Source organism: Eurosta solidaginis, chromosome 2 (assembly GCF_040869045.1).
Source record: "Eurosta solidaginis isolate ZX-2024a chromosome 2, ASM4086904v1, whole genome shotgun sequence".
Taxonomy (NCBI): domain Eukaryota; kingdom Metazoa; phylum Arthropoda; class Insecta; order Diptera; family Tephritidae; genus Eurosta; species Eurosta solidaginis.
In genome coordinates this window covers 71,371,019-71,386,070 of record NC_090320.1, presented here as the reverse complement: position 1 = coordinate 71,386,070, position 15,052 = coordinate 71,371,019, and the positions used below count along the sequence as shown (strand labels likewise).

Genomic DNA, 15,052 nt, shown 5'->3' with positions numbered 1-15,052 from the left:
TGGTCGTTAAAACAAACTTCTGGTAACACTACGGACTCAATCAGTCTATGTGAGGTCCTCATGGACCGGCCAGTTCAACCTACTTACCTACCTACCTCTGCGAGGCATAGTGGTAAAAAGAATATGAAAAAAGAAAATTTTATTGTAGTAGTTAATTCCGTATCCTACTTTTATGGACGATTTGTCCTCTCTCGGTCACTACCGTGCTGTTCCTGTATTCTTTAACTATTTCCCTACTATATAATTTGCTTAGTTTTGTTCCTAACCTCCTATTTTTTTTTTTTACAAATATGACTTGTCCTGGCAAGTAGGATTTGAGCATTTGTTTACCTTTATTATGGAATTCAATATCCTTATTTTGTTTTTGTGTGAACTTTTGCAAATTCTCGTATCTAGTTTTTTCTATGTCTTCGGGCGTGAAGTTCATATTTCTTCCGAAGAATATGTCCACCGGTCTTTTCTGTGTAACTGAGTTAATTGTATGATTGTACTCGGATACTGCTCTTTCTAAAAGTTCCTCAAAGTTTCGATGTCCCCCATTATCTTTCACACAGCACATTATCTCACTTAGGGTGGAGTGGAATCTTTCCACTTGGCCGTTAGCCTGGCTTTTATATGGGGGAGTAGTATAAACTTCGATGCCTAATTCGTCTTTCATCATAAACTTCATTGAAAGGGAATTTAACGATGGTTCATTATCGATCACTATTATCTTCGGGACGCCGAAGGAAAATATTATATCCCTTAAGGGTCTCCTTACATCCTCTATGGCCCCACTATTTAGCATTCTTGTTACTGCATATTTCGAGAACTTATCCAGTGCAGTCATAACTCTCTTCCATTCGGTTAGAAAGATGTCTATATGGAATGTGTGTCCTGGGAAGGTTGGCAATGGGGTTGCTACTATTTTTGGGTTGTTAGGGTGCCTTTCATACTTGCTTTCTTTACATACCGTGCAGTTTGTTATCAGTCGCTTGATTTTGTTCATCATCCCGGGAAAATAACTCTTCTCTATGATCTGTATTTTATTTTCGGTCGCGTTCCTATGTGCTCTTAGATGTTCTTTCAAAATAATATTTTCCTGCTCTTCTCCGTTAGTTATGTCCTCCACCAACTTCTGGGTGTACCTGCCTTTATAGTTGCTAAAGTGTTGTGGATAGACGTTTTGTATTATACCCATAGTCCTCTCGTCGGTGTGGATTCCGTTGATTACGGATGGGTTTAGGTATCTTTTGAAGAAATCTCTAATCTTTTGCTCGTCGAAAAATGGTTCGTTAACTGTATGGCGGTATACAGTTGGGAAGATTATTTTGAATTGTTAAGATGGCGTTTCTGAATGCTCGAGAAAAATTTGGTTTTTGAACACGTTAATCGGTACCTCCGTGCAGGGTATTAGGTTGTGTCCTGAACTCTCATCACTATGGGTAGTGGGTGTAAGCGAATTTACTTGGGCGGGTATTCTTGATAGCGCGTCTGCGACTACATTCGATTTACCGGGCTTGTAGATAATCTCATAGTTATGTTCTTCCAAGATGGCTTTCCATCTTTTCATCTTACTCTTCGTATTTTTGTGGCTCAGGGCATACGTAAGAGGTTGGTGGTCGGTCACTATCTTAATTTTCTTAGAGCCGTACAGATAACTGCGCAAATAATTAAGAGACAAGATTATGGCGAGCATCTCCTTTTCATTGACGGCATAGTTCTCTTCTGTCTTGCTCAAAGTTCTTGAAATATAGGTGATGGGCTTTCCATCTTGTGAAAGGACGGCTCCTATTGCAAAATGGGAGGCGTCAGTGGTTAATTCGAAATCTTTCTCAAAGTTCGGGTGAGCGAGGACAATATCCCTTGATATTAGTGAAGTTTTTAATTTGTTAAATGCATTTAAATCTTCTTTGTCGAGTTTTATTTCGATCTTCCTAGACTGATTTTTTGAAACATTCCCGGCTTCTCCTCGAAGGAGTGCAGTTAAGGGTTTGGCTAATTTGGAGTAGTCCCTAATAAAACGACGGTAGCAGCCTGACATACCTAGAAATGATCTTAGTTCCTTCAGGTTCTTTGGCACTGGGAACTGTGCTACGGCCTCTACCTTCTTGGGATTGGTTTTTATGCCATCGGGAGTGACGACGTATCCTAGGAATTCGACTTCCTGTTTTGCGAACTCGCATTTGTCTAGTTGTATCTTCATGTTCGCTTCTTCTAATGTTTTAAATACTAATTTAGTATTCCTTAAGTGTTCATCTTCGGTTTTACCGAATATTATAACGTCATCAATATAGACGTAGCATCTAATTCCTATGTGCTGGCGAATTACGTCATCTAATGCTCTTTGGAACGTAGAAGGGGCATTTTTAAGCCCGAAAGGTAATCGGAGAAATTCGTATTTTCCGTTATTCACGGAAAATGCCGTTTTCTCTATATCAGATTCACGAAGCGGTATTTGATGGAAACCGCTCCTAAGATCTATAACGGTAAATATTTTATTGTTTCCGAGGTTGGCCAGGACCTCGTTAATTTCGGGTATTGGATATTTGTCTGGGATAGTTACGGCGTAAGTTTCCAGTAGTCGATGACCATTCGATATTTTTTTTCGCCTGAACCGTCGGTTTTCTTATTGACTATCCAGACCGGGGAGTTGTAAGGAGATTTAGATCTCCTTATTATTCCATTAGCAAGAAGTTCTTCGACTTGACGTTCTATTTCTTCTTTCAGAGCCATTGGGTATGGGTACGGTTTGGAGTAGATCGGGGTGTCTGTCGTTGTTCTAATTTCGCCTTTGACCAGCGTAGTATACGTCAGTTTTTCGTCTGGGTCCGAAAATAAATTTGGGCATTTTGCTATTACATCCTTGATTTTATCTTTTTGTTCTTCAGAAAAATGGGGAACCCTTATTACCGCGTTATTAACTTCTTCGGATATTCGTTGTTTTAGAGGTATGATTGTATTCGTAAATATGGTCATAATATTTTTATCGGTATGGATGGTGGCTTTTAATTGTTTTAATGTGTCATTACCGATAACCCCGTGAAATGATTTTAATGACGAAAGTATAAAGAATTTTATTTTTCCTACCTCTGGTCCTAGAATGTCTATGAATGTGTGGTGTGTAATTTCGATATCGCCAGCTACCGACTTTACCTTAAAAGGGACTTCGTTTGGAATTGGGTTCCTAATTCTTGTAGATTGTATATAATTTTTGTTAGACCCGGTGTCTATCAAAAAGTCTAGTGCGTCTCCACTTCTAGATACGAATTCGTTATAAGGAAGTGAAGACGGGGTTAATCTAAAAAATGAATGGTGTCGAGGTTGTAGCATTCCTGTTCGCAATTCTCCATTCCATTTTGTCTCATCACATTATCATCTGATTTTGGAAATTGATTCGACGTTCCATAGCTATTGGGGTTTGTGTTCCCCCCGTATATGTGGTCAGGATCTTCATATACTTGTTGCTCATTTGGATTCGCTGATCCTGTATCGACATGGAAGTTCCTTTGAATCTTATTGGGTTGATGCATATGTTGAGATGAGAGGGGACGCTTCTGTGCCGAATTGATTCATACGGAATCCTTGGTTGTTTTGAGGGTAATTGTAGTTATTAGGTGACGTAAATGGTTGTTGTTGACGATACGTTTGTGGTTGATATCTATTCGTTTGTCGATTAAATGTTTGCGTTCTTGGCATAAAATTAGTTCTAGGTGTCGTAGAATATGTCAATTCGGGATAAAATGGTCTATTCTTATTATAATTTGCGCTTTGTCGAGGAGGTCGGGGTGGTGCGTAGTTGAATGTTTTGTTCATGCTATGTGCTTGGTTCATACGAAATGCCATATTGTCAAGTTTCTGGCACAGGTGTAATGCCTGTGGCAGTGTGGTTGGTTCGCGGATGCTAAGGAGACGAGGAAGGTCCCCGTTAAGTCCGCGAACGAAGGTATCGAGGGCTTTATCTCTGTACGAATTTGTCATGGTTCTAATTGATTCCTCTCCTAAGTCTAGGCAGGATATCTTGTCTAGGATAAGGGACAGATGTTGGTAATCTTTTTCGTCGACGTCAGGATGTCGTCGTTTCTTTGGGTCAGAGTTGTCATTTGGTACTCGAGAGTACCAATGTCTCTTTTATCTGAATAATGCATCATAAGGCATTTCCTAATTTGTGCCCAATCGAGCGGTGTGCTATACGATTCTAGTGCAGTGTCGGCGTCGCCGACAATTTTGTGCCTAACTGTATGGAGTATAGAAAAGTACTTTGGTGTATCCCTCAATCCTTCGTAAACCTTAAATATTCTGTTGACGCTTTTCCGCCAGGAGTTAAATTCTCCTGGACGTCCCGAAAACTCGCGTAGGCATTAGACCATATCTGGTATTTTGTCTAATTCATTGATGTTATTTACGTTCACTGTCACGTTATGGTCGGGTTGATGAAAATCATTTATTGGTGGAGTTTTAATTCTCTCCATCACTTCTTTAACGATTGTCTCTACTAATGGGGGATTTCCATGCTGGGAAGACCCATATTCTAACCTGAGTTGATTCAGTTGATTAACCAATTCTTCCGCGGTATCCGGCATTTTTCTCAACAGAGCAATTAGATTTCCTTAAAATTTTTAGTTTTTATTAATTTTAATTAATTTTTACTAAACCGCTTTTGATCCGTTTTTTTTTCTAAAAATATCTTTACCTTTCTAAAACTTGCAAGAATAGTTCTTTAAATTTCACTTTTTGTTTCCTTTTTTCTAATATTTCTTATTATTCTTCTTCTTAAATTTTTTATACGAATTTTTCTTTTCTTTCCTTTTGTAGTTTCCTTTTTTCTGAAAAAAATCTTTTCCTTTCAAGAATTTGCAAAGCCTATTCTCGAAATTTCACTTATTATTTTTGCTTTTGTTTCTCTGTTTTTTTTTTTCTAAGATTTATTATTATTCTTCTTTATAAACCTTTTATCTGAATTTTTCCTTTTCACAGTTGTATCTTCGATAATAATTTTTTTTTCGCAATTTCTTCGATCTTCGATTTCACTTTTTGTTACTTTCTTACATAGCTAAATCTTACATAAAAACCATTGGTCCAGCGAAGGTCCTAGGGGTTGATGAGTGGTTCGAATTTATCCTGTTTCGTTTCCGGTACTGAGGGTTCTAGCCGCTACTTTTATCCAGGTCCTTGTAAAGTGTATGCCGCATTTAGTTTACACACGCGTAGCCGTACTTTTTGTTTTTCGGGCTAATACTACTTTCGCACGCTGGTCCCTGCTCGGGCGCCAGTTAAACTTTTACAAATTGGAAATTCTAAAAAAATATATTTTTTACACGGGAGACGTGCTCCTTTATTGAATGCAAACTTATATCTGACTTTACACAAAAATATTTCTTACAATCTAACCTACGTTTGCCTTACCGCGATGAAAGTGAAAACTGCTGATCACGCGCTTCCCACAGGTGAGTTTGTTTATTTTTAATTTGGTTTCCATTTACCGCTTACTGTTCACACGGTTTGCTTTGTATGTGTTGCGGCTTCAGCAGTTTTGTCAGTTTGTTATGTCTGGAGTATTATGTGTCTGAATATTTGTTTTTTTTATATTATATAAATATGTGCCGTGGTAACATATATATGACCGATCTCATCCATTTTTTCAGACAACAGTATGTGTAATATACGAAAGCATATGGTGAAGTTTGAAGCTTCAATCTGATAAATTGAGGAAGATATGACAAAAATCCTCTTTTTCTGAAAAATCGGTTGTATGGAGGATATATGCTATAGTGGTTCGATCCGGCCGATTCCGACAAATGTTTAATCGCACACCCAAATACACCCGCTCACCAAATTTTATCAAGATATCTCAAAAATTGAGGGACTAGTTTGCATACAAACAGACAGACGGACAGACGGACATGGCTAAATCAACTCAGCTCTTCATCCTGATTATTTCGTCATACTTAATGGTGGGCCTATCTATTTTCTTTTAAGGACTTACAATTTTGAGATTCGTGCCAAAGTTAATATACCATTTTATTTTCATGAAAGGTATAAAAATAAAAATGTGAGAGCAGTGAGAATTTAAAAAATTTTTTAAACGTCATTTCGGCTCTCACCGGTTTTACCTTGTAATATTTGTATCATGGTCAATATAGCATTTGAATTGTGTGGGCATAATGGTAGCATATAACGGTATTAACTATACGAGAAGTAAATTTTTAGATAGCTTAAGGAAATTTGGTCTCTGGGTTCCTTGCCACTCAACTTCCATCGGTATATAAAATAAACGAAAATCATGCGATTTAGCACGTCCAATTTTTATATATTAAATGAGATTGTTCTGTAAATATTAGGGAACAATTTTAATTTGGATCTGCCAACCAAAAACCACTCTGCGTTCGCCATATGTGACCTGGAATTATGAAACGACCCAATTGTGCGAAAACAAGTTTTCGAGAAAAACGCGTTTAAAGTTTTAGTTTAGCTTGACTCTGTGTATTGGCTGGCCGTTGTGAACGAATTTTGTAATTAAAATTTAATTAACTTCCCGATAAGATACAAGCTTGAAGCTTGGAAAATAGTTCACAATGCAATAATAAGAAGAAAAAACTCCGATAGGTGGCGCTTGGATCGAAATATTTTAAAAAATCGTATATATGGTCCTATTTGTCTTTAAATGCGATTTGTGATACAACTAAGAAAGATAGAAAACGTAGCGGTTTGTTCCATTGGAAAGAGGGTTAAATTTCCTATAAGAATCACTCAAAAAGTGAAGAACGGTATTTTCGCACAATAGGGTCGTATCATGATTCCAGGTCACGTATGCATTTTACCAAAACTCACTCATTTATTAGTCACGAATTTAAAATTATGCCGCGGCCATCAAAAAAATACTTAAGTGCTCAAATGAAATAACTTTAAGCGTACATAAATAATAACAAATTATCTTAGTCTTATGTCATAATATTCTAGCTATATATTTACTAGAATCGATATCAGTAGTAACACTACTTAGTAAACAATACATTGCACCTCCAAATAATCTTTGTACACCATTTCCCAGTAGTATAAGCAGTTTACAACTCTCAGGATCATCAGCGACCATCTGCTAAAATGTTACTACACAAAGCAGTGGCGGATCCAGGATCAGGCCAAGGGGGGGAGGGCGGTTTATAACTCAAAATATATATATATATAACAGAAAATTATGAGCAACGGTATAGGAACAACTAGCCAAGATCCAAAAAAAAGGTTAAAGAGATTGACATGAACAAAATTTGAAGGTGTAGCCAGGAGGTATACTAGGTTCGAAACTTTACTTCTTTTAAATCAAATCGAGTTGATTTAACCTAATCAACAGCATATTCTACTCATACATAGTATACTCAAATCGTTGCCGGCATACACAATACTCATCACAAATGTAACAAGTCTAATTTTTCAAATACTGCGCCAAAAAGGATCCAATGGCAAGCACTGTCAGAAATTTCTCGAACTTTTCTTCGATAAGCCTGACAAGTGTCAATTTTCTTTAAAGTGTCATTGAGAAAAATTGCAATTTGAAAATTAAGGTCGTGTGCGAGTTGACCCAAATTGCTAACTAAATACACAAAAAACCTAAATCACGGGAAACTGTCGGCAAGGCAGTGCAATTAAGCAAATTTAGAATTTTTTTGAGCATATTTTTCAACCTAAATTGAAATGTCAAATTAGTTATTTGAGGCATTGTGGTATTGTTTGTATAAACAACAACAAACAAAAGACATGACTGTATTGTTTGACAAACAACAATTAGTTACAAAAGCCACAACTGGAAGTGGAATATTACCAGTGGAATATTACTTTAGGTACCTAAAAATTAGATCAACTCGCACCCAGCCTAAAAAAAGCATTTTATTTTGAACCTATAACATGAAGAGGACTATTTTTTCATATTTTACTCGCCTTGATCCAGCGTCTGAACCGACTGAACCAGAGAAAAAAAGGAAAGAACAATCGGTGAGTCCAAAAATTTCAAGCTGATTTGAAAGCTGTACAATTATCAAGAGCCAGCATGAATTTCTTATATTATGTTTAAACATAGTTTAATTCTTAAATATTTCTTTGATTCAGATGGAGGATTTGACACCGGAAAAGTTGGTCTCAGATTCCGTTTCTACTTCCAATGGTGCAATGGTTCCCGATAATCAACAGATCTTGAAAAACTCATCGACTATTCTTCAAGACGATATTCTGCTTTTTCCTAAGAATGATATTGGAGTCATTGCTGATACACATCGAAGCCCAAAAAACGCAATTGAAATACTTAAAGTGATCGATGAAACATGGTTACCAACGGCCACATTCAAATTTCCAAAATCAGGGGTGAAAAATTTGTCTTTCCAAACAAAATGGTTAGAAGAGTTCAGCTGGCTATCATATTCTGCCAAGAATGATGGTGGATATTGTAAATACTGCATAGCTTTTGGTGTGAAAAGTGCTGGAGTAGTTGATGCGAAGCTGGGGAAGCTAGTTAACAAGCGTTTCAATGTTTGGAAGCACGCAAAAGAAACCTTCCGAAATCATGAGAAAAATGAGTACCATAGAAAATCAATTTTGGGAATTGAAAATTTACGCGATGTTGAGCTTGGAAAACGCAAAGCTATTGATCTGCAACTTGACCAGCAGAAAGAAAAAGCGAGAAAAGAAAATTATGAGAGATTGAAACATATAGTTAAAACTATTGTTTTGTGTGGGCGACAAGGAAATGCTCTTCGAGGTCATAGAGACGACGGACCTTTGTTTCAAGAATGGCCAAACGCTAATAATGAAGCTGATGAAAGAGAAAACTTTCACGAAGGAAATTTTCGGGCTATTCTGAAATATCGAGCTGAGAGTGATGAAATTTTTAAGGAAAATCTTTTGTCGATGCCAAAAAATGCAACATATTTGAGCAAAACTACTCAAAACGAAATAATTGAAATCTGTCACAAATTGATAAGAGGAAAAATTGTTGATAAAGTTAATATATCCAAAGGATTCTCGGTTTTAGCAGATGAATCGACTGATATATCAAGCATAGAACAATTTTCCATTTGCATCCGTTGCTTGGACTCAAAATCGAATATCTGTGAAGATTTTCTTGGATTTGTGCCAGTTACCAACGTGTCTGGACGAGGCTTAGCAGATTCAATCAGGAATTATTTGTATGATGTTGGCGTCGATTGCTCATATATGTATGGTCAAGGATACGATGGAGCTCCGGCAATGAGTGGCCAATTCAATGGTACGCAGGCTCATCTGAGATCTTAATTCTCCCTGGCAATTTATGTACATTGCGCTGCACATAGCTTCAGTTTGGCAGTGAATGCAGCATGCGAAGTATCAGGAATTAAAAACGCGTTAGAAACTATCGGAGCGGTTGAAGCATTTTTTCACTGGCCTAAAAGACAAGACGTTCTACACCAAGAAATTTCAAAAATTACAAACAAAGTGAGAAAAAGAAACAAAAGTTGAAGACGGTTTGCCCTACCAGATGGGCTCAGTCTCACGAAGCAGCTGGAACGTACATAGAATTGCAACCTGCTGTTATTGAATCTTTGGAAGAAATCAAAACGTGGAAAGATCAAGATACTTCACAAAAAGCATTGCAACTTTTGACTGCGATTTCCACGGTTGAATTCCAAATTGCCTGTCACATTATGGAGTCAGTTAATTCGATTGTTTTGCCTTTGAGTCGAGAATTACAATCTAAAAACCAAGATCTGGGTGAGGCAACTAAGCTAGCAGATGACGCTTTGAATGATTTCACGTACAAACGAGAAGACGCAGATTCTACTTTCCACTTTATTTATGAAAATGTTGCTAGAATTTTTTCTGAATACGAAATCACAATGAAATTGCCACGCCGTTGCAATCAACAAAAAAATCGTTGCAACGTTCAAGCACAAAGTATTGAAGACTACTACAGAATTTCTTTTTTCATTCCGTTTCTTGATACGTTCATTTCCCAGCTCAAAAGTCGGTTCTCGGATCACAAATCAATTTTCCAAAGTTTCGGGCAACTGTTTCTCAAACAAGAATTCAACGAAAAGAAATGCGCTGACCTCTACACATTTTATGAAGATGTCTTGGATTGTTCAAAAGGAAATTTTCTATCTGAAGTCAAGATGTGGAGACACCGAATCCATGGCCAAAACATCCAAAATGCGCTTGATGCTTTACTGGTGAGTGTTTTTCGATCAAAAATCTACATGTAAAAAAGTTTATATATGACGCGATCCGAGAAAGGCACCTACTAGGCAAAAGTGAAATCTTACACGGCACGCTCTGGAAAGTGTTGATGTACCATTCAAACCCATGTAAAGAATCTTTTCTATGTATTTATGTATGATTGCGCCTCTTGATTATTCAGTAAAAGAACTTGCGTAATCAATCATGATCCAACAATCGAGTTTTTGATGCCTAGTAGGTCCCTTTTCTCGGATCAAGTCAAAATTGTGCAAACACCAATCTGACGATATTTTTCAGGTCATCAATAGCAAGTCATTCAAGAATGTCGATAAAATTTTGCGAATCTTGGCAGTACTACCTGTAACTACAGCAACTCCAGAACGATCATTTTCGACTTTAAGGAGGATCAAAAATTACCTGAGAAATACGATGGGACAGGAACGACTGAATGGTCTTGCTTCTTTAAATATCCATACCCATATTAAACTCACCGAGGACGAAATTCTAGCAGAATTTTTCAAAAAACCTAGAAAATTTACTAATGTTTGAATGTAGCCTCTTTACTTTTAAATGGAATGTAATAATAATTAATAAAGTTCTTCAATTTTAAAGCAAAAATATTTATTCTATTTTATTTTTTCGTCTTGCTCATGTGACATTTTTTCGTTCCCTAACAAAATTTGGAATTTAGGAGCCGATAAAAATTAAAAAAAAAATCTCTTATTTTCGCAATTGGGGGGGGGGGGGGGGGGGGGTTCGGACCCGAAAACCCCCCGTGGATCCGCCACTGACCCAAAGTAAACTTTTTGTTTATGTGAAAATTAGGACCAGACTGCTAAAACTGGAAAAATAACTAAATGATAAAAAAGTTGCGTATAATTGTGACCAGGGCCGTAGAGAGAAAATCCGGGCTCGGGACTAAACAATTTACGGGCCCCCTATAAACAAACCACTAATTCATTTGATTAATTTGAATTAATGACGTCTAATTCATGAATCATTATTGATGGATTACAAAAAAAAAAAATTTTTTCCCACATCAACTAAATGATTTGTGGACTAAGAGCTGAAAATAAAATTAACACAAAATATTTACTATTTATACTGTTTTATTGTAACGTAGAAATAAAATTCTCTTTTAACAGCCACATATTGTTTCAAATAATCTTTTCTAGTTATTTGGTAACATTTTAGAACATTTCTGATAAATATAATGATGATTATAAATTTTAATTATTCAACATAGAAGGTTCGGATATCAAAGAGTGGCTTTTCTTGCTTTTTTCGCTGCAAAATTTTTTATAATATCAAAATTTAACTGTCTTGCCGAAATGGATTCAACACAAAGCGTGGGAAGTCCTGAAACTCGCTCTTGAGATGAACACTATATATGAAAGTTTTTGATTCTTGCAAGGACGCTGAAAGAATGTCCTGCACGAGCTACAGAGTGCAATTCCAATGGTGAAAGACCTTTATCAAAATTTTCTTCGTAAATGTGTTCCAAGTGAATTATTTCGCATTCTAAGCTATGAGAAACGTCCGATCTGAATTTTTCGACAAATTTTGCCGTGCTCGCCCGTGAAGTAGTTTCATCCATGTCTTCAAATTACCACAAAAAGGAAAACGTCTCGTTCAAATTTCTCAAAGCTGCACGTCTTTCGAATGTCCGGAAACTTTGGAGAGATGTTCAATTATATAGCAACTGTTTTGCATTCGTTTAAAATTGTTTCCAATTGGTTCATGATCAACTTCAAATCAGTTTATAAGGCATGTAGATGTCGGGGTGCCCCCCATAAAATCAGAAATCAAAAACTCAGAAACAAGGTTTTTCAGAAAACATTAGTCGGAACCCTTTTTCAGAAAGACAAAATTCAGAGGTCAAAACTCAGAAGTCAAATCTCAGAAGTCAAATTTCAGAAGTCAAATTTCAGAAGTGAAAATTCAGAAATCAAATTTCAGAAGGCAAAATTCGGAAGTCAAAATTCAGAAAGTAATCAGACGACAGAAAAAACATAAAATTTTTCTCAAACTTCAGAAACGTTTATTTATTTGGAAGGAATTATGTATAAAGAAAAAGTAGTAAAATCTAAAATTTTATATTGTGCGCAATAACAAGCATGTAATTAATTAAAACTTTTCGCGTTTATCTTTTTCAAATGAATTTACAATATTAAAAAAACGAAGGGATTATATTTTATCTTGCGTTTCCGATATGGCTCGCCTCCAGCTGAAAATTGCTGCAGTGTTGTTTTTGTTATTTATTGAATGTTCGTTTTTTATTTTATTTATGAAATTAAATATGTTAGGGTGTGTCCCAAACGCACTTCGAATGACGTTGTGCCACCTTTGGATAGAATTATTTGTACCATATATGTAATACTCCTATATTGCTACAAAAGGCTAGGTACATTCCCAAACATCAGAGTGCCAATATATTGCTGCTTAAACGTTTTTATACTCAGTTGAGCAGAGCTCACAGAGTATACTAACTTTGATTGGATAACGGTTGGTTGTACAGGTATAAAGGAATCGAGATAGATATAGACTTCCATATATCCAAATCATCAGTATCGAAAAAAAATTTGATTGAGCCATGTCCGTCCGTCCGTTAACACGATAACTTGAGTAAATTTTGAGGTGTCTTGACGAAATTTGGTACGTAGGTTCCAGAGCACTCATCTCCGATCGCTATTTAAAATGAACGATATCGGACTATAACCACGCCCACTTTTTCGATATCGAAAATTTCGAAAAATCGAAAAAGTGCGATAATTCATTACCAAAGACGGATAAAGCTATGAAATGGTAGGTGGGTTGAACTTATGACGCAGAATATAAAATAAGTAAAATTTTGGACAATGGGCGTGGCACCGCCCACTTTTAAAAGAAGGTAATTTAGAAGTTTTGCAAGCTGTAATTTGGCAGTCGTTGAAGATATCATGATGAAATTTGGCATGAACGTTACTTGTATTACTATATGTATGCTTAATAAAAATTAGCTAAATCGGAGGACGAACACGCCCACTTAAAAAAATTTTTTTTAAAGTGAAATTTTTACAAAAAATTTAATATCTTTACAGTATATAAGTAAATTATGTCAACATTCAACTCCAGTAATGATATGGTGCAACAAAATACAAAAACAAAAGAAAATTTCAAAATGGGCGTGGCTCCGCCCTTTTTCATTTGATTTGTCTAGGATACATTTAATTCCATAAGTCGAACAAATATTTACCAATCCTTGTGAAATTTGGTTGGCGCTTAGATTCTAGGACGATAACTGTTTTCTGTGAAAAAGGGCGAAAACGGTTGAAGCCACGCCCAGTTTTTACACACAGTAGATTGTCTGTCCTTCCGCTCGGCCGTTAACACTATAACTTGAGCAAAAATCTATATATCTTTACTAAACTCAGTTCACATAATTATCTGAACACACTTTGTATTGGTATAAAAAATGGCCGAAATCCGACTATGACCACACCCACTTTTTCTATTTCGAAAATTACGAAAAATGAAAAAAATGCAATAATTCTATACCAAATACGAAAAAAAATTTGAAACAAATATAACTTTAGAAAAATACTTTGTAAAATGGGTGTGACACCTACCATATTAAGTAGAAGAAAATGAAAAAGTTCTGCAGGGCGAAATCGAAAGCCCTTGGAATCATGGCAGGAATACTGTTCGTGGTATTACATATATAAATTAATTAGCGGTACGCGACAGATGATGTTCTGGATCACCCTGGTCCACATTTTGGTCGAAATCTCGAAAACGCCTTCACATATACAACTACAACAACTCCCTTTTAAAATTCTTATTAATACCTTTAATTTGACACCCATATTGTACAAACACATTATAGAGTCATCCCTGGTCCACCTTTATGGCGATTTATCGAAAAGGCGTCCACCTATAGAACTAAGGCCCAATCCCTTTTAAAATACTCATTATCACCTTTCGTTTGATACTCATAATGTACAAACGCATTCTAGAGTCAACCCTGGTCCACCTTTATAACGATATCCCGAAAAGGCGTCCACCTATAGAACTAAGGCCCACTCCCTTTTAAAATACTCATTAACACCTTTCGTTTGATACCCATATTGTATAAACGCATTCTAGAGTCATCCCTGGTCCACCTTTATGGCGATATCTCGAAAAGGCGTCCACCTATAAAACTAAGGCCCACTCCCTTTTAAAATACTCATTAACACCTCTCATTTGATACCCATATCGTACAAACAAATTCTAGAGTCACCCCTGGTCCACCTTTATGGCGATATCTCGAAAAGGCGTCCACCCATAGAACTAAGGCCCACTCCCTTTTAAAATAATCATTAACACCTCTCATTTGATACCCATATCGTACAAACAAATTCTAGAGTCACCCCTGGTCCACCTTTATGGCAATATCTCGTAAAGGCGTCCACCCATAGAACTAAGGCCCACTCCCTTTTAAAACACTCATTAACACCTTTCGTTTGGCACCCATATTGTACAAACGCATTCTAGAGTCACCCCTGGTCCGCCTTTATAACGATATCCCGAAAAGGCGTCCACCTATAGAGCTAAGGCCCACTCCCTTTTAAAATACTCATTAACACCTTTCATTTGATACCCATGTCGTACAAACAAATTCTAGAGTCACCCCTGGTCCGCCTTTATGGCGATATCTCGAAAAGCCGTCCGCCTATAGAACTAAGACCCACTCCCTTTTAAAATACTCATTAGCAGCTTTCATTTGATACCCATATCGTACAAACAAATTCTAGAGTCACCCTGGTCCACCTTTATGGCGATATCTCGAAAAGGCGTCCACCTATAGAACTGAGGCCAACGCCCTTTTAAAAAACTCATTAAGACCTTTCTT

General features: G+C 36.7%; 2 protein-coding genes across 5 annotated transcripts in view; both read left to right on the top strand.

The window, feature by feature from the left end:
• LOC137239886 (uncharacterized) overlaps positions 1-15,052 on the top strand; it is a 194,941-nt gene that overhangs the window by 69,224 nt on the left and 110,665 nt on the right. The window lies entirely within an intron of this gene.
• On the top strand, positions 7,826-9,258 carry LOC137239067 (zinc finger MYM-type protein 1-like). The gene is made up of 2 exons (XM_067763985.1): positions 7,826-7,965; positions 8,080-9,258. The coding sequence occupies exons 1-2, from the start codon at positions 7,879-7,881 to the stop codon at positions 9,256-9,258; spliced, it is 1,266 nt and encodes a 421-aa protein (XP_067620086.1). The 5' UTR covers positions 7,826-7,878.